Source organism: Pocillopora damicornis, chromosome 11, assembly GCF_964200805.1.
Source record: "Pocillopora damicornis chromosome 11, jaPocDami1.2, whole genome shotgun sequence".
NCBI classification, from domain to species: domain Eukaryota; kingdom Metazoa; phylum Cnidaria; class Anthozoa; order Scleractinia; family Pocilloporidae; genus Pocillopora; species Pocillopora damicornis.
The window spans coordinates 2,018,671-2,037,781 of NC_142680.1; the positions used below are offsets into that span (position 1 = coordinate 2,018,671).

The 19,111-nt window shown below is 36.8% G+C and overlaps 2 protein-coding genes across 2 annotated transcripts; both read right to left on the minus strand.

Moving 5' to 3' along the window:
• Window positions 1–1,128: 1,128 nt before the first annotated feature.
• On the minus strand, window positions 1,129–18,578 carry LOC113676897 (uncharacterized). Its single transcript, XM_089188382.1, has 19 exons — window positions 18,451–18,578; window positions 17,953–18,282; window positions 10,566–10,640; window positions 9,844–9,895; window positions 9,266–9,331; window positions 8,959–9,115; window positions 8,138–8,322; window positions 7,777–7,812; window positions 6,894–6,962; window positions 6,676–6,741; window positions 6,409–6,568; window positions 5,280–5,464; window positions 4,979–5,029; window positions 3,761–3,800; window positions 3,484–3,529; window positions 2,751–2,805; window positions 1,935–2,078; window positions 1,778–1,846; window positions 1,129–1,304 (listed from the first exon to the last, which is right to left on the minus strand). Exons 1-18 carry the CDS (start codon window positions 18,475–18,477, stop codon window positions 1,782–1,784), a joined length of 1,809 nt encoding a protein of 602 aa, XP_089044508.1. The 5' UTR covers window positions 18,478–18,578; the 3' UTR covers window positions 1,129–1,304; window positions 1,778–1,781.
• Window positions 12,618–16,317, minus strand: LOC113676900 (uncharacterized). The gene is made up of 8 exons (XM_027193636.2): window positions 16,225–16,317; window positions 15,407–15,746; window positions 14,836–14,899; window positions 14,286–14,331; window positions 13,964–14,021; window positions 13,665–13,793; window positions 13,231–13,365; window positions 12,618–12,761 (listed from the first exon to the last, which is right to left on the minus strand). The coding sequence occupies exons 1-7, from the start codon at window positions 16,267–16,269 to the stop codon at window positions 13,235–13,237; spliced, it is 813 nt and encodes a 270-aa protein (XP_027049437.2). The 5' UTR covers window positions 16,270–16,317; the 3' UTR covers window positions 12,618–12,761; window positions 13,231–13,234.
• Window positions 18,579–19,111: the final 533 nt, after the last annotated feature.

Here is a 19,111-nt window from a genome sequence, read left to right on the forward strand (position 1 = left end):
AAAATGCACATGCTGCGAAAAAACCAAGAGTGAAAAACTAATGCGGGGGATTCTCTTAAAAAAACCAGATTTGAAAAAACATGAACAGTTACACAGCTTAAAAATTTACCGCCTGGATTCATCTACGATGAAAATCAATCAGCGGGAAATTCGAAATTTTTAAATCAAATGTCCGAAAAAGGAAAGGAACGAATCAAAACTTGTTGACTGGCTGGTGATTATTACACGAAATCGTACAGTGTTGGTGGGAGCCAAATTCAAATCATTGATCTCGCAGTATTTCAAATGTGTGCGTAACAGCACGAGGTGAAATATACGCTTTATTCAGACCTCTTCAGTTACTCTTAGGTCGTTGGCTAGGGTATAATAGAAAATTCAAGAAAAAAAATGGAATAAAAAGGGTAATTGACAAATTTATATCAGTATAGAGGTCTGGGGTTTAGAATGAAGCCTACGAAAGCTAGTCTCAGTAAGAGTTCTTTTAGTAGGCGGCTCCGCTTTCAGTTGGTCCGTGTGAAGTCAGCAGAATTTCGCGCCAAAAGTAACGCGGCTGCACAAGCCGCACCCGGTTGCACAGTAGTTCAATTCAACTCATCCATACGCGTGGTCAACAAGAAATTCAAAACACAATGATAATAGGAAATTTGTCCAAGGGGAATCAAAGAGAAGCGTTCAGGTAATATTTTAGTTATTAACTAACAATAAGAGTTCTTTTTCAGTGCATACAAAATAGGCAAACTTGCCTTAAAACGAATGAAAGTTGTATCGAATTCTTGATCGATGCAAAATTGTTTCCTTAGTTCTCCCTAATAGAAAAAGTCAAAATTTCTCGGGTTTTTCGTGATGAATTTAAAGTTTGCTGAATGATTGAATCACTTACTTGCTGAAAGCGACAACAATTTGGTTTTACCTACAAAATTTGTGATATAAATTGGCCACCAAAAAGAGTTTTATAGAGATTACGGGTCAAGCGTTAGCCCTTCGTCGTTTGATTGAAGGAGGATGGATAGGAGGCCAATTTACACTGAAAATTCAATTTATCTTGTAAAACCCACCAAAAAAGCACCATAAATTGTGGGAAAAGTCCAACAATTTTAGTCCAACAAAGAGTCCAACATTTTTTATGCCATAAGTTCCTTTATTCAGTGCCTTAACTCAAATATGCGCACCCAATCCCCACAGCACAGCCATCATTCAGTTTTTAGTAAGCAGGTCGGGTTCGTTTTTCTTCTCTACGCTTATTTCTCTTCTAGTATCAACTTTCTTTTTAGTATTTCTAGTTGCTTTGACTATGTCAACCTGATCTGTGGACAAAAAGAAGAACGTCAGTGTCAACTTGTTTTCAGATCTGAACATTTATTTTTCCCTAACTTTTAATCGCTCTCCTGTTGCTCAGTGCCGCATTGTTGTAAGCTGAAGGGTAGCGGCCCAATTCCATTCTGCATATCTTCAATCTCTCTGAGCCTATTTCCCCATCTACTTCTCAAGGAGTGGGCCCATTTTTAACCCATCTTAAGTTGTTTTTAGCCGTAATTCTCTTGGTATTTTTAGATAACAATAGTTTACTTTACCAGCAGATGTCGAGAAAATCATGTTACTGTTTGAAACCATGAATTTACTATAATAGTTTCCTTTTAGTTGTTTTCAGGAGAGTTGGTAATAAGGACTGTTTTGCTATATTTTTTGTACTTTTTGCTACAGCTCAGCTGTTACTGCCATGTATTTAACATTTCGTGGTTTTTATCGTTATAACTTTAGTTTTAACTAATATCCTTACCAGCTCAGTAAGCTTTCTCAGCATCCTCAATAGCAACTTTCCTTTTAGGGGCACTCCTCTGGTATCGATCTAAAACAGGACACAAAGACTCTTTATCTAGTCCTAAACGAATGATTTTTTTCATCTTGTTATGAGTTGCCCAAGGAGTGTTACCCACCTTCTTTGATTTGCAGTTGCTTAATTAGATCGTCAGCCTTCTTTTCCAACTGGCTAATCATCTTCACACTACTAACGTCACGCTTCTGCCTTCCTTCAGCCCGTAGAGCATGGTGGACATCAGTAATCGCTCTCTTGACTCGAGCTGTCGGTTAAAAAACAAGAAACCTTGACGTAGTAATTTGAACCATGGTTTTAGGGGTGAAGCCGGGGTGCATCTTACCACGTTTTGGTTTTCACGCAATCATCTATTTTTAGGGAAGTTTTATGGTGGCACAGATAGAGGTCCGCTGAACGGCTCAACAAAACTAAACAAAATTTTAACATTTATTCATTTATTCGTTGCTTCATTTGTTCATTCATTTATTCTATTGTTTGCTCGTTTGTTTGTTCGTCCGTTCGTCCATTGTTTGGTTTTCAATAGTTCGTTCGTCCATTCGCTCAATCCTTGGCCCTCGATAGTTCGTTCGTGCGTTCGATCGTTTCGTCGTTCCTTGGTCCTCATTGGCTCATTCGTTTGGTCGTCCGTTCTTTCATTCTCAGGTTGTCATTCTTTGGTTCTTTCGTTTGTATGTTAGCGGGCTTATTAGTTTCTTCAGTTTGGTCGTTTGTTCGTTCATTGTTCTTCGATTCGTTCGTTTGTTTCATTACTGGTGCTCGTTCTTTATTCGTTCGTCCATTGATTTTTTTTGATACGGCTGCTGTTTGTTTTCCCAGAAAGTACATCTGCTCAAACAAGATGCAATTTTAATCGTAGGCTTGTAAGTTTTTTTAATAACATTCTGAATGTACATTAATGCTTGATTAAACGATCTACCTTCATAATCCCTGAAAGACACACTGAAAACCTCATTGTTCACTACATACTCCATCTGGGGAAGGAAATTGTAAAGATTTAGCGCCTTAATGGAGCCACGTAACGATATCTTTAGTTTCTCTCAGTTTAGTGGGTCGTTGGAAAACCGATAGTTGTGAATTGCGCATGTACAACTTAAAAAATTTAGGCTAAATTTTTCAGTTTGGAGAAACTTTGAAAGACAGACAGGAACTTATCCAATACCTTTGCTTGATGACTTGGTTGGGTGGTTTGAAATGAAGTGTAATTAATATCATATTCATTATCATCGTTATCATATTCTTCATCATCATCTTCATCATATTCTTCATCATCATCGTCATAAACTGAATGTTATGTGCTTCTGTTATAATACAGTTCTAAACACATATAGCCTACGTCACACGAGGTGGTTTTCATTTGCCATTATGATAAAACTTGAGTTTCGAATTAGGGGAATTAGATCAAATAAAAATGCAAGGAAAAAACGCCGCTTCTATATTTCTCAATCTGGGCTTTCTTCATCAACCCATATTTCCAGGCTACATTTTTCTATAGGCGATATAGGAGTAGTCTTTCATTTCTGTAGAGAGGTTTTCTGGTCGAACAAGGCATCAATTAGGGACTTCTGCAGTCCCCAAATACAAATAGGAGACTTCCATCGTTAATATTCCTGACGGATCTCGGTAACTTTTATTTCATTCAATGTTATTACCTGATTTAGGAGGTATCGCACGATGGCAATGAGGTACTGGAGTTCCCTGAAAATAAAAACGACAAAAAACTCCTCTATTAGCAAGCAATGAATAGAATCATTAGCTTATCCGTTACTCCAAAATCAAGTATGCAAGGTCTGGTTATTTATGACTTAAAAGTGTAACTTAATGCAGCAATTTCTGCTGAAAAGCAACCTTAATATTTGGTATTTTGATGGCTGTTACTCGGTAATAGGAACTACATGGAAAAATTAAAACTCAGATTTCGCTATTTACCTCTTTGCATCGGGAGATGGTCCAACAGATGGAAACATAGCTGGTAAAAAAGGTCCAGAAAAGGATAGAAACTTTACACAACATCATTTTCTCGCATCTTAGATTAAACTTACATCACTGTAAATGATGCGTGAAGCTTGAATTGGTATTTTCACTTTCTCGTGAAACTTAAGTTAAATTTGTATTGAGCTTTGCGTGATTCGTGATCCGCCACAAACATAACAAAATATTTTACCGTGTACATTACCCAATTTAGTTCGAGTCGAGATTTATCTAAGCTTCGTGGAAAACATATCTCTAAATTCTGGCGTTTGAATGAATTTACGTTGCTGTTTTCAGCGTTATGGATAGTTTCTGAAGAAATGAAACATAATTTCACTTTTTATACAAGTTGAGGACAAACTGAAGGCGAATTTCGTGACCTTGTTGTTGAATTTGAGTTAAAGCGTGAAACTTGGTAACAGTTATGAAGTTCTATCCAGAAGAAGAGCGCTAACGAAATCCTAAAATACTCACGGCTGGCTGTCGGATAAGCTGTGTTTGGTATTGGTGTGGTGAACTCTATTTTTAATTTTATAGTTTCAAGTAAAATTTTTATATTTATGTTATCTTCCTTTTAAAAGAAAAACAACATTAGCGAAAACATTATAGTTGAAACTATAGAAGCGGAGACCGATGAAACTTAGAATTTGTCTCATCTCTTTATTACACATTACTCCGATTAGTTCACCTTTTAAACATGGTTTGAAACATAATGTGATCTACGAAACCCGTGGAGGATACGTGGGCGTATACGGGATACGAGTCCCGCAAGGGGTGAAAACAAACTACACCACTTTAATACATTATGGTTATGAAGTTGCTTAATGCTGTAACTGATGACTTCTTGTAATGAGCTATTATAACTGCTATGAGCCATTCCATCTTGTAGGGAATCACTGGAGTTGATGGATACAAGATGAACCAAATTGATTATTTTATCTTCCAAGGAAGGGTCAGGGTTTGGTGAATTATTCGTGACCTTAATTTTATGGTTTTTCTTTGAATATACATCAATCTTCTAAATTGATCCTCTCCACTGCGTTTTTTTTTTCCTTCAAGCACAATTACCTCACCAGGGTTTGTCTTCCTCATAATGTGTTTTATTTCCAAATTTTGTTTTGAATATTTCGTAAAAGGCTGCCATTTGAAATTGATATATAACTCGGTATTACTTACTTGCAGGGGTTCGTTTTGTAGGGTAAGTGGGCGGAGGCTGGGTACCATTTGCTGCAAAAGTGAAATGAGATCACTGCATCAAGGTCCACCAATGGAATCGTAATGGGTTTAGAGTACCCAATACTTCCATAACTCACGCCGAGCTGTGGAAACTCGGTGGATTTCAGTGATACGAGAACAACCAAAGAAGGGGCTTAGTCAGCATACACTTTTGTGCATCTTGAAAATGACAGCCTCGATTTTTTGGAGTTCCTTATTTTACAATTCGACTTGATCTGTAAAAAAATGTTACAGTACTTACAGCCAGTAGGGATTAACGTGAATGTCAAGTTGTATCCTCTACGTGCGACAATGTTGTCTGAATGAAATGTTAACACAGCATATTGACCAGTGACACTGACGTTTCCATATTGAACACCACAGTACTTTCCATTGCGCCCACCAAATGTCTCATTTTTTTCGTTTGCAATCCTCAAATAGTCATAGCTGTTATGAAAAAGATTAAACCAAATTCCTCTACAAATTAAACCTGAGCAGAGGCTCCTGACTTGAGAAACGGTCACGTGATTGTCAAAATGGTTATAAAATTATTATAGACGTGTTACCTTCATCAGCAAATATTGCAGTTAAAGTGAAGTGGTGGACAATATTTATACGCAAATATATATGGATAATCACATGACTGCGGTCAAGGGTGTGCTAACCAATGAAATAAAGGTATCTAATGGCTACGTTATTTATCCAAATATAGGAACAAACACTAAACTATTCATCAATTATTTTTATTTCCTTTTCGTTTTAATCTACTTGCGTTCGTTCACAGATGCTGCAACCTGATTGGCTGTGCTATTCGCTTTCTATTCTGAGATAGATATTTTCCTATTTGGTGATAGACAGTGAATTGAGTGAAAGACCTTTCAGTGAACAGTTCTAAACTAGACAGAAAAATAACATGAACCTATCTTGTTAAGGATTGAATTACTTGCAGATTTAAACCAAAATAATTACATTATTCTCTCTCGATTGCCAAAAGTAGTAGTTGATTTGGGCTTTTCCCTTATCAGCAACTATGCGATAGAAATCTCGAGCCCATAATCTAATAGTTAAAGATAGAATCGCAGTAGAGCTTGGTACTGGATTTGATCATAAAATGCACCAGCGAGTATGCTTTGTATGGTAATCATTTCTCTAAGTATTCCATTGGGACCGTCATAAACCATACTCTATTCTAACAGCCTTCGGTCAGGGTGCAGTACATCTTCCTTGCTTTCTAATTCCCACCAGCCACAGCCCCCACCCCACCTCCCTCCCCACCTCCCTCCCCATCCAAGTCAAGTATCACTTGTCATGTTCCTGGAGAAGATCATTATATGTAGTACTGATGCATTACTCGGTAATTTTGAAACCTGTTTGCTTCACAATTCATTTACCTGCAACTTGGATGTGACTCAACTTGAAAGACATTGAAGTAAATTCTTAACGCCTTGCCATAAGGAATGTAGACCCAGTACTCACAGTCTATCCCATTTGGATAATTGTTTGGATATCCGGGACTTGTGAGCTGATAACCTTGCACGTAACCACAACCAACTGTATAATAAAAGTAGAAGGATTATTTAAAGAAAAATATCGACACAAATGAAGTTTACAGCATCCAAAAAATTAAATTAAGTTCTTTAATACTTTGGTCTTCTTACCGTTTGGTGGTGCTGTGGTATACCATGGAGGATTTGTTGGGTACACTGTTTGTGGACCCTGGGTACCTGTGGAATTGAAAGCAAACACAACAATGGAAAGCAATGATAATATTACAAGAGGCCAACTGTGATAAAGGGAAAGAGAAAATACTGACTCAATGGAATTTTACATTATTCAACAAACTAATTCAAATGTTGTAGTACTTTGGTCTTCTTACCGTTTGGTGGTGCTGTGGTATACCAAGGAGGATTTGTTGGGTATACTGTTTGTGGACCTTGGGTACCTACTGAATTGAAAACGAATGCAACTATGGTAAACAATGATAATATTACAAGAGGCCAACGGTGAATTAAATAGAAGTTACAAAAGAAAGAGAAAAATTCCACAAGTTAAGTTATTATTGGTTTAGCGGTTGAGGGGGTAGTGTGACTGTTCTTAACCAATCACAGAGTGAAGTAAAGCAAACCCAATGCAATCTTAAATAACATTTCACTCTCAGTTGAAATCTACTTCACAGTGTAGATTGACTCATTAGATTGTGTTTTGTTAAAATCAATGTTACAATTTACATAAAAAAGTTGTTCTTGATATTTGAAAGATATCAACTGAGATTGATGGATAAGTCAGTGCTACTTACATAGATGGTTTGCTGATGTTGGAGGGTATGTGGGAGTATAAGGGGTACGAGTCCCGGAAGAGGTGAAAACAAACCACACCACTTAATACATTACATTCATGAAGTTGCTTAATGCTGTAATGACGTCTTGTAATGAGCTATTATAACTGCTAAGTCACTACATCCTGTGGGGAATCACTGGAGTTGATTGATACAAGATGAACCAAATTGAATCACTTGTCTTCTAAGGAAGAGACAGGGTTTGATGAATTATCGGTGAACTTTATTTCATGGTTTTTCTGGGAATATACATTAATCTTCTAAATTGATCCTCTCCACTATATTCCTTCTTTTTTCCCTTTCAAGCACAATTACCTCACTAGGGTTTGTCTACCATATAATGTGTTTTATTTCCAATTTTTGATTTTGAATAATCAGTAACATAATTCCATTTGAAATTGATGTATAACACAGTATTACTTACTTGGAGGGTAAGTGGGCGGAGACTGGGTACCATTTGCTGCAAAGTGAAATGAGATCACTACATTAAGGTCCACCCATGGAATCGTTATAGATTGAGAGTGCCCAGTACTCCTATAACTCACGCCGAGTAGTGGAAACTCACTGGAGTTCAGTGATACGAGAACAGCCAAAGAAAGGGCTTAGTCAGCACACACTTTTTTTGCATCTGGAAAAAGACAGCCTCGATTTTTTGGAGTTCCTTAATTTACAATTCAGCTTGATCTCCATCATCCTTAACCATATTTCTTTTCTTTTTGCAATATCTTATCTCTAAGAAGGTTAAAGTAAAGACCCATATGAAAACAAAATGTCACAGTACTTACAGCCGACAGGGGCAAAAGTGAATGTCAAGTTGTATCCTCTACGTGAGAAGATGCCGTCTGAATGAAATGTTAACACAGCGTATTGACCAGTGACACTGACGTTTCCATATTGAACACCACAGTACTTTCCATTGCGCCCACCAAATGTCTCATCTTTTTCGTTTGCAATCTTCAAATAGTCATAGCTGTTATGTAAAAGATTAAATCAAATTTCTCTGTCACGTTTGACCTGAGCAAAGTGGACTATTATGAGATCCTGACCTGAGTAATAATAGTCAAGTAATTTTCAAAATGGATGAACAATTATTATAGACATGTTACCTCCATTAGCAAATATTGTGGTAGACAATATTTACATGCAAATAGGACTTGTTCATGGGGTTTTCGTTAAAAAAGTAGGAAATTTTATCTGTATTTTCAATCATCCTTTACCCTTTCCACCTTACAGTCATTTTGCCATACTTTTCTCCATACATTTCCTGAGGTACTGAAAAGGAGAGTTTTTAAAATCATCAAGAGCTTCTTGAGTTGGTCATCTTTTCTTTTATTCTTGTGACCTTAATGTATAAAGGGGTGAAATTTTTAGGAAAAACAGATGTTAAATCAATAAACATCTCCATGAGATAGATTTCTTTCTTAACACCTTTCAGCTGGGAAAAGTTTTTATGTCAAAGAGAAATACCTTTTTGGTCACTCCTAGGAATGGAATAGGACTGAATATTGAGATGGAAATAAATGAGGTAACGATTGTCAAGTTTGTATGGGAGAGTTTGTATGAAATACTTTATTTTTGCATCGTTTTACTTTCACATCCCACTTACCTACATATGGAGTTATATTCGAGAGAGAAGTCATTAAAGTAGATGTTCATTGTCTTGCCAGCAGGTATGACGACCCAGTAAACGCAATGTATGTTATTTGGGTAGTAACTCGGGTACCTGGGACTTTTCAGTTCATTATTCGTCACATTCCCGCATTCTGTAAAAACGCAATTATCAATGTTAAATAGTCTTTTAATAACGCAAGCTTAGGATAGCATGTCAGTCATATGGAGCAAGTTTATTCAATTTGTCTTGAACTTGTTTGCCACAGTATTTTTTTAGATAAAAGCTTCACTGTACATCTCACCTGACTGCCTTTTTTGTACTTCATCCGCTTTTACTTCGGAAACAGGCTTTCCAATATGCCGAGGTCCTATGGACGTATTTTTCAAAAGTCAGGTTCCGTAGAAAATGAGAAATTGTCTAACTTCATATTTAATAATAATAATATTAATAGTAATAATAATAGTAATGATATTAATAATGTTAATCGTTATCATATTCCAAACATATTGCCCATAGATCAAAGCTTCTAAGAATCTTTTTTTTAAAAGATTTTTTACAGTATTTCAAATATTATCGAGAGGTATTTAAACTGGATAGCAATTTGTCAATTGCGTAAGGAAAGTAATCCTGAATCTCTCTGGTTTCGCTTAACTTTGCTCTTTGATTGTTCTAAACAACTGCTGCCAGTCACGTGTATCCCTGCACTTTCGCTTATTTTACCCTGAGTTCCTATTAGCTACTGACGATGTTAACCTTGGCTCTAATTTGCCGTTTTGATCATATTTATTTTGGTGTTTCGACATCTTTTAACTGAAAGCGGCTTTACATAGTGATTGTAAATGAATGAAAAGTAAATATATGAACAAACTCATAACTTACTGCTAAATGCTGTTGGAACATTAGCAAAGAGAGCAATCACACACCACAAGATCTGAAAAATGAATCAATTTAGTCCGCTCAGTTCTTTTAATCATTTTACCTTTTTAAGTTACATTCCAATTTTCCAACGTGAGTGGAAAATATTTTCGTGGGGCTTAGCTGTAGAGCAATTTAAAGGCACGGGGTTTTTCGACTTCCAATTTTGGTCATATTCATTGCCGCTTTCTTTCTTCTTCCCTGCTCTCCTTTTTGCCGCTTTCGACATTCGTTAAAAGCGGTGTCACGGTCTTGTTACTGACTTGTCCAACTCCGTGCCCTCACTGTTTCATTCTAGATTGAAATCATGATTTCCGGTGGTTTTTTAGGGTTTGATCGATTATTAACTCTTTAACTCTCATGAGTGACCGAGACAGAATTTCTCCTTACGGTATCAATACAATATCAAATAGATAAGTGATGAGAACAAAGAAAAATATCTATTTGAGGATAATAAGTTGATCCAATACTAAATTCTCTGAACTAACATTATAAAAATTGTATAGTTGACAGTAAGGAGAGTTACAAATTTGATCTGGGAGTTAAAGGGTTAATACGCCTTTTCTGAAAATTTTAGGCGGTTTTCAGTTTCTAGTATGCTCCTTTTCGTTAGTTACCAGACCTCCAGTGGCCAAAGCGTGTATTTAGAAGCCAAAGTCAAAAAGGGTTGGTGATCATTTACTTACCAAAGGTGCTGACATCTTCTGAAGCGTGCTAAATTCCGAGGACTGATTTGCTCCAGAGTAGAGACTCAAATGATGTTTAAGTTAGAATAGGTCAATTTATATTGTGATTGTTGTTTTTTTTCCTTTTTGGAATGTAATTGCAAAATGCAAAGTTATTTTTTAATTAATTACGCTCCTTCTCGTCAGTTAATTTGTCGAAGTTAAAGAAAATTCCGACGCAAACAAAGTGTTTCTATGCGGGAAAATAACTGAAGAAATAAGAATTTTTTATTAATTTGATAATAAAACAGAAAACTTTAAATCCTAGTTAGATGCGTTAGACTTTTTTATACGTTTGCAAGCATTGACATTGAAGCTTCATGTGAGCGAAAAAAGGTGCCTAGCAATGCTTCATGAATGCTTTAATTGCTACAACGAAAGATAAACTTAATTTTCACGGCATTAATTAAAATATAATTTGTTTACGTTCTCGGCACGTTCAGTGAGTAAATTGTTGAGGGAAGTAAGAAGACAATTTTAATCTCGCACAGAGAGTAAATAAGCAGAATGGTTCCTGATTCGATGTAGCATTAGTCAAACAGAAAAGAAAAAACTTTAATTAAGCGATGCGCATAATATTTGAAGGACACTACAAAACTCTGGATTTGAACCTTTTCCTCAGGGAATCTCTGTTCTCTTTTAGAATATATACTTCATTGATTTGATAAAAAACCATGATAACTTTTCAACTTTAGAGGCAAGATTTTTAAAGCTTTTAAAAAGAATAGGAATTCTCTTTGACTTAGATTAGAGCTGAGCATACAAATGTGACCGATTATTTGCCCTGCCCGTTGTACCATGTTAAATTAAAAGTGAACATGTTTATGACAACACCCACAAATTGTGAAATTTTGGCTATTTTTATAACACTTAATAAGACTTGAAAGTGGCATTTTGTGATGACGAGTAAATACACATTTTCTTCTAAGGTCGACGTTTCATCAGTAATACTTAATCAATTACATTTATTTTTACTATTATTATACTTATTCCAGTACCCGACAAGGAAAGTCCATCATTTCAAATTAGGTTTTTTCCCCTTTTTTTCGTCTCTGTTAATACATGTTTTGCTGTGGACCCACATATTTCATATACGAATTTGGACATATGGGAGAATGTACGGAAGCGAGTGCAGGTTTATATGGGATTGATGATGTTTTGAGAACTGTCTTTCTTCACGTTACTTGAAACAGCTGCCGACGGTTTAAAAAATTATGTGAATGCTTTCTTTGAATAGATAATTTCCAGAGATTTAAATCTTGTAGAAATAAATATTTCATTGATCTTATGAGCTTAAACTTCGAAAGAGGATATTGCACGCTACGACGCATTTATTGATACGGCGAAGAATAATCAGGAACGTGATTTGCCCAAAATGCCAACATAGGTTTCGTAATGCAAATCTGTCCCCAGTTGTTCAAAGGGCAGATAACGTAGATAGAAGTGCTAGCAAAACATGCTGCACTATACACTGGATAGAGATTTATTCAGTGGATAGCGTTATCCATTTTTCGTACATTGGGAGCCAGGAGTATCACTTTGTTATGAACTAGATTCTCTTTGTCTCAGAGCTCATTTCGATTAATTGTTGTAAAACAATTACAAAGGCCAATCAAAACGAAGGAATTATAACAATGAGCCACTGAAAACCCTTAGTAATAAAAATAAAAGTTCCTGAAGCGTTGGAAAAACTACGCATCATTTGGGTTCAGCATAACATCTCGTTGGTTGATAAAGTCGAGCACGTGTTCTAAATCAATCGTGAAGTGATGTGAAGTAAAGTTGATGCACCCCAGGTAGCTTATGTTGCGTTTTTATAGCTATTTCATTTTCTATTTGAAAGGTACAACGGAGACAAGGGCACTATTTGATAGAGAGTAGGATTGGGGCAGTTTAAGTTCGGATCAATCTTTGGAAAGGAGCTGTTTATTTAGTGTATTGTCTAATACTACTGAGGCACGATTTTTAAGCTTGTTTTAGATACATAAATGCATCGACTAAAACTACAAAACATGAGATTTCCCACACTTTATTCATTCTGCTTCATTGAACATTTTACTATCCCGTACTAAATAAATGAATTATTCCAGTAAATCATTATTTTTCTGCTTGCATCATTTCCACATTTGCAGATATAGGCGTTCTTTATCTTGTTTTCTGGTTGAAAAGAAAGCACATGAATCATTTGCTTCTAAATTTGCCCGTGGGTAGTGAACAAGGAGTATCAGAACAGTTTCAGTTTCTTTTACACCTTTGCATCAACATGTGTTTCTCCATACAGCCCCTTAAACATTTCCTTTGGTACTGACAAGGAGAATTTGTTTAATAATCAATTCCTTTTCCTCCCTATCCTCATGACCATAAATATTTGACTCAGCATGTTGTGCTGTACGCATCCTTACAGCTTATGAGTTCACCCTAAATTATGGTGGATACATCTATAAAATAGTGCATAGTATAAATTTTTTCCCATCCTCTTTGAATTGAGCAAAAACTCTCTTTCTGCAAAGAGAAAAAATGTGACTAATACTCTGTGCTTAGTTGTCGTCTGTTTCTTTCCTCTTCTCCTCTTTTTTTCTTTTTTTTTTCTGTCTTTGTGTTTCTGTTCGTGAGCTCTACTACTCACCCATTTAGCGATTTTTCGCAGACAACCCTGAAAATGTTTCTTGGACAGTTTTCATGGCTTCATTCAGAAATTGGTTTCTTTTGGCTTTTCGTTTCTGTTGCGGCAGTTTCCTCTCAGCACGTCTTTTGAATCGATCTGAAATTTAATTTTATCGTACCAGAAAAAAAAAGAATGAAAACTTGGATCAAATTAGGAAAGATCTTTCGAGACAGAGGAGCCCATGCTTGGAACTCGTCACTAGTGGACGTATACATACCCTAGCACGTGTAGCTGGCTGTGTTGTGAGACTTTTGAGCGCTGGATCCACGAGAAGAATAAGAGGAAAAAACTATAATCGCAACCCCTGTTGTTATCGGTACTTTCAAAGGCTTCAGTGCCTTTATTATCACCCGGCCCCTTTAAAACAACCAGATAGAAAGCCATTGATTGAATACCTTGCTTAGCTTGGAGTGTTCTCATGGCCACTGCAGCATTGTTTTTCAGCTGATTAACGAAAGCGTCGAGCTTTCCTCCTTCACTATCCAATGCCGGTTGCACATCTGTGAGAGATCTTCGCATACGTTCTGTAGGTTAACGAAACTATTCTTTAGGCAGACATTTTGGAATAAAGGAAAAGATTTTTTAAATAGATTTTTGAAACGAGATATAGAGAATTGCATAGATTATAGGATCTTACTTAAGGGGATTTCACGAGACTTAAGATTATTGCAAACCTTAAATTTCAAATTAGTACCTTTGAATTCCCTTTTTAGCCTATTGCCTCCGACTTCGTTCTCCACGATACTTTCCATCTAAAACAACAGACGAACAAACAGAATGAATTGTTATGTGTATCTCTTGGGGATAATCAACTCATTTGCTTCTATTTTATGTTCTGAACTGTATTGTCTCAAATAGCCAAACTTTAAGAAGGAAGTCGAAATGCTTAAAGAAGTGGTATAGAATGCATTAAGCCATCCTCTATCCCCAGCATTTTGTCAAGACTCTTCCCCACCATAATTTTCTTATTGAAATATACGAAGGCGTTGTTTTAGGTCCTCAAGACTGATTCATACCTGATCTAGCATGGCGCGTATGGTTTTAATGTAGTACTGTAAACGACTGAAATGAGAACGACGATTACAAGTTTAATATAACGTTGATAACCATAGACTTCTCTATACGTTCGCCACTTGAAAATGTATTGAAATAACTTGCCCAAGAATTTTCAATTTTATCTTGACCGCTTTACTCATTCATTTAATTTAAATAGATGGGTGTTTCGCGGAGTAGCGTGGTCACTGTTTTGAAAACAGCATGAAAAAATAGAATCTTTGGTTCGTGAGAAGTAAAGAGAGCCTGTAGAGACCCTACAGATTAGGTGAAAACTGTTTAAAAATATTCATACTGTAAGCAGTACAAAGATAACGACTCAAACTAAGAAAAATATGTTTTTTGTGAGTCAAGTAGTTCCAGAAAAAATAAGACAAATAAAAGCCGCATAGCTTAGGAACAGGGTTAGTTTAAGGAAAAGGTTATTATCCAGCCAAATCCTTCTTTCTCAGCATATTTTTGCTACTCTATCAAGATCCAAGATGTTTAGAGACAAGGTACCCAGCAAAATACCTCTTAGTGTCTGGTCCAGGAGCGGGAGGCTCTGGCCCAACTGTTGGTTCTGGTCCTGGTCCGGCTGTGGAAGAAGTTATTCCAGGTCATAAACTGGGCAGTTAATAGTTTTTGCCTTTTTTTTCATCAAATTTTTAAAACAGTCGATGTTTCGAGTTCTCATTCAATCACGGCAGTTTAAAAGGTTCCTTTATTTGATTCAAGTATTATTTGAAGCATCAATACAATTGCAATTTTCCATGTGATATCGTTCAAATTTCTTATCATCATCATAGAATTGCAGTTGGATAATCAAGATTCATTTTGTTACCTATCCTGAAAAAAAACCTTTGTACAGCATGTTCAGTGTTTCTGTGACGGGAAATTATGTGTTACCGGGAAAGTATGAAATTAGACCAATGGTCAGTCCTACGAATCGACTACTGGTATTTTTCAGCGTAAAAACGCTTTACCTCACCCTAAAAACGAGGCCCTGGTATCCTTCAGGGCTCTTTGAAATCACTTTTAATGTTATCGTGGGAGTCTCCACCTCAAACCCCCTCCACCCGTCCCCATCCCCCTGAGTAAATACCTGGCCCATTGCACAGATCGTCCTGGCAACAGCTCACTGAACACTCAGTCAGGATTCCATCAGGGGCCACTGAACTGTTCACGAGACTGCAAATGTAACTCTCATTGCAGGCACCGTAATCAACCATGGAACAGTTTTTAGATATCGTTGTGAAGTTGAAGCCTGAGTAGTCAAAGCCCATCACCATTGTAGCACAGGAGTCATAATATGATGGACAGGTCAGCACGGTAGCGTTGTCACCACATGGGGTGGGTGAATTTGGGTAATCTGCGCATGCGTAGCACTCGATTCCAACAGCTGTTGGGAGATTGGCTAGAAAACCATAAAGAAGGCACAATCCCTGTTGGGTAATATTATGATACTATATGTTACTGAAAGAGTGAAATAGATAATTTAGTATTTTGCGAAGGGTTAACACTCGAAACGTCAGCTTTTTCATTCTTTACGGTGGCCAATCTACATTTTCAACTAAAATTGGTATGCTTCAGTCAGCATAACAATTTCGCTTCAGGGCTTGGTTACACCTCACACTTAACAAGATCAAACGTTCGATAAACAATGTCATGCATGAAACTCACTTTTAGAACGAGCTGGGAAACTATAAGGAAAGGTATTCCCAGAAAGCAGAAGGTGGCAAGGGCTTGAAGGAATTATAGACGAGGCTTTAGGGGTTCCTAATTATACAGAAGCCGGGCTTTTCCTTCTTGACTTAATGATCAATCAATAAATTTGGTCAAAATTATCAGGCAATTCTAGGTTGGAAACTACAATTTAAAAGAAAAGAACAATTGATAAGCAATACAGAAGTTGTTACTCACCAACGCGAACGACATTTCCGGAATCTTTACAGAAATCTGTCTCATCCACTTGGTACAAACGCAATAAGTCACGCCTAAAATGCAAAATCGTCAATTTATAGAAATGTATAGACTAAGAGTCAATATGCGTTTTATTAATTTTTTTCTCTTGAGTACACTTCAGCTTCAGGCGATGTAATTAACTGGCATGAGTTATGAACTCGAAAATTGTTACTTGACCAAACAATATGTACAGTTCCTTCAAATAATTATAGAGCTGTTTTTCGCCGAGCAAACAAATCTAAAACTTAATGAGAAACTCTAAGAAGTGGCTCTAAATATAAAGCGCGGTCTCATAATTAAAAATTAATGCTATTTTCCAAAAAAGTGGGCTTTTACACATACTTTTGAAAACTGTGTTGCCATAGTAGCAAGTTTTGCTTAACGTAATGTAGTTATTAAGACAGCAAGCTGATTGGTGAGCCCGTTGCAGGGAGTTGTTCTGGGGAGAAGAGAAAACGGATTTTCAAAACAGAACACTGAGAACCATTTTGAGATCTAACATAGAAGATACCTGAACAGTGTCTCTCTTTAGGAAACACTTTCCCCTATCATTTATTTCTTAATTTTTTTATGGTTAGGCCCAACGACATAACAATTGTAAAGCTGTATAAATAAATAAACTTCTGTTTAAATTGTTAAATTTTTTATTAAGTTGTGAAATTAATTGTGAAATTCCGCAGAATATGTCAATCGCGCGATCAGAAAAAAATTGAACTTGAGTTAATAAGGAAAAGTTAAATAGATATAGGATTTCTTATGGTGCCTTTCAAGACAATGTGTTTACGTAGATAGTTTCCCCACAATTCAGTGCGCGCAACTAATTCTTTCGCCAGGTAGTACGTTGATAGACAGGTATAGCTTGCATTGAGAAGGTCGCTTCGGGGTCCATTTCTTGAAAAGACTCACTAACTTTATGAGCTTGAATAGTTTAACTCTTTTTTCTTGTTTGGTTTAAGATCGAGAAACTGACTCAGGGCAATTCTTGACCATTATGACACATTCTCATTCGAGTCACTCAGAGTCAAAGCGAAAGTTACTTGAGTCACTAGACATTATTCAAGAAACCTGGAGTTGCTCTTAAAGAGCTACTCGCAAACGTCAGAGTGTGCACCATTCAAATTTTTCTTGTTTTGATTTATGCAAAAGGAAGTGTTTCTTTTGTGACGACAGCGGCTTTTCCAACCTGTGTGCTTCAAAGGTATCCAAGAAAGGGTGGATCCTGGAACTTTTGAAAAGGGGGCTCAAAATTATTTCTCAATCAACTCGTGCCCTCTGGGTCTGCCACAGAAAAAACATTCGCGGGCATCATGATCTCTTTGCTTCCTACTTCCCTTCCCCTCCAAGATAACCTATTACAGTTTTCTAACTTACGGCCCTCAATTAACTTACGGCCCTTATTTGCACAGAAACATCTTAATCGTGAGACGACTTTTTGAGTATTTATTTATATCATTTTTACATGACTACTGATTGAACAGGACATTTATTTTCATCTTCATCTTAATTTTGTCTTGAGAATGCTGTCGTTCATCCATCCCCTAAGAAAGAGCAAAATGTGATATCAACTCAGAGATTCAGAAGCGCATTGGCTCTAAGCAGTAGCAGGACAGAAGCGATAAACCCAACAAATTTCATCTCATTATGAAATGCAAGAAAATCTTAAGAAAAGTACACACCTAGCCATTAGTTACAAAGATCTCCAGAGCAACAGCTCAGGGAACAACTCTTTAAGCTCCCACCAGAGCCAGACACTGAAGTTTGCACGTAACCACACATGACCGACTCATCACAACCGTAAATAGACGAGGAACAGTTTTTAGCAGTCGTTGTGTATTGCATGCCATAGTACTCGGCCGAGGCGACCATTGTCATGCAAGAGTCGAAGAAAGATGGACATTGGACGACGGATGCACTGGCGCAAGAATCCTGTGAACCCGGGTATTCTAAGCAGGCGTAGCACTGCAGCGTGAGAGCTGGTGGAAGATTGATGAGGACGCCATAAAGAAGGCACAACACCTGTAACCGAGCAAAAGAAAAACTGTTAATATGTTTAAACTGAAAAAAGTTTTATTGAGATTCGATATTTCGTTATCATGCGAAAACTTTATTTTCTGTTCTATTTTGTTGTATGCTAAACCCATTCAAACGAATAAAAGCTGATTTTCCTCATAGAATCTTACTCACCACGATGTACGGAATATTTGAAGACATTTCAAACACACTCGCTGACTTGCTCGATGCATGATGAAAATTGCAAACGGAGCAATTTATAGTACATTGAGTTTAATTCAATCACCTTATGATAAGAGATATCTTGAGTGGAAAGTAAAAATGGCTTAATTTAAGTATGCAGCTGTTTTTAATTGCTATTATGAAGAAAAGGTGGTTGATTGAGAAGTGATAAAGTTACTGCAATGTGCCGGGAAAGGCCATTAGTGTAAGAATTTGATAAAAAAAAATCCAGATCATGTTACAGAATGTGTTGTTGTTCATCGTGTTTTTATAGATAGATGAACTTTTAATCGTTTGTCTCACGATGTAAGAGTTATGCTACTCAATAGTGTATTTATCGTAACATTTCGATTGCTATATTGCTGGACTTCGTCAGGCGATGAGGTCGAAAGTTTACGTGTCGCCATTTGTAGCACTTTTAAGTTGTTGTTATGGCGCGAGGTCAGGGGTACATTTTAAATCCTCATTAGATCATCCAGATCAGTGGGTATGGGCTTTTGTGGGTCTTTAAACCTTCAACTCGCAGAAGTGATTAACATTTAACTTCTCCTTATAAAATCCATACATTATCCAGCAAACAGGTAGTGAGAAGACTCAAACTTATCAGGTGGAA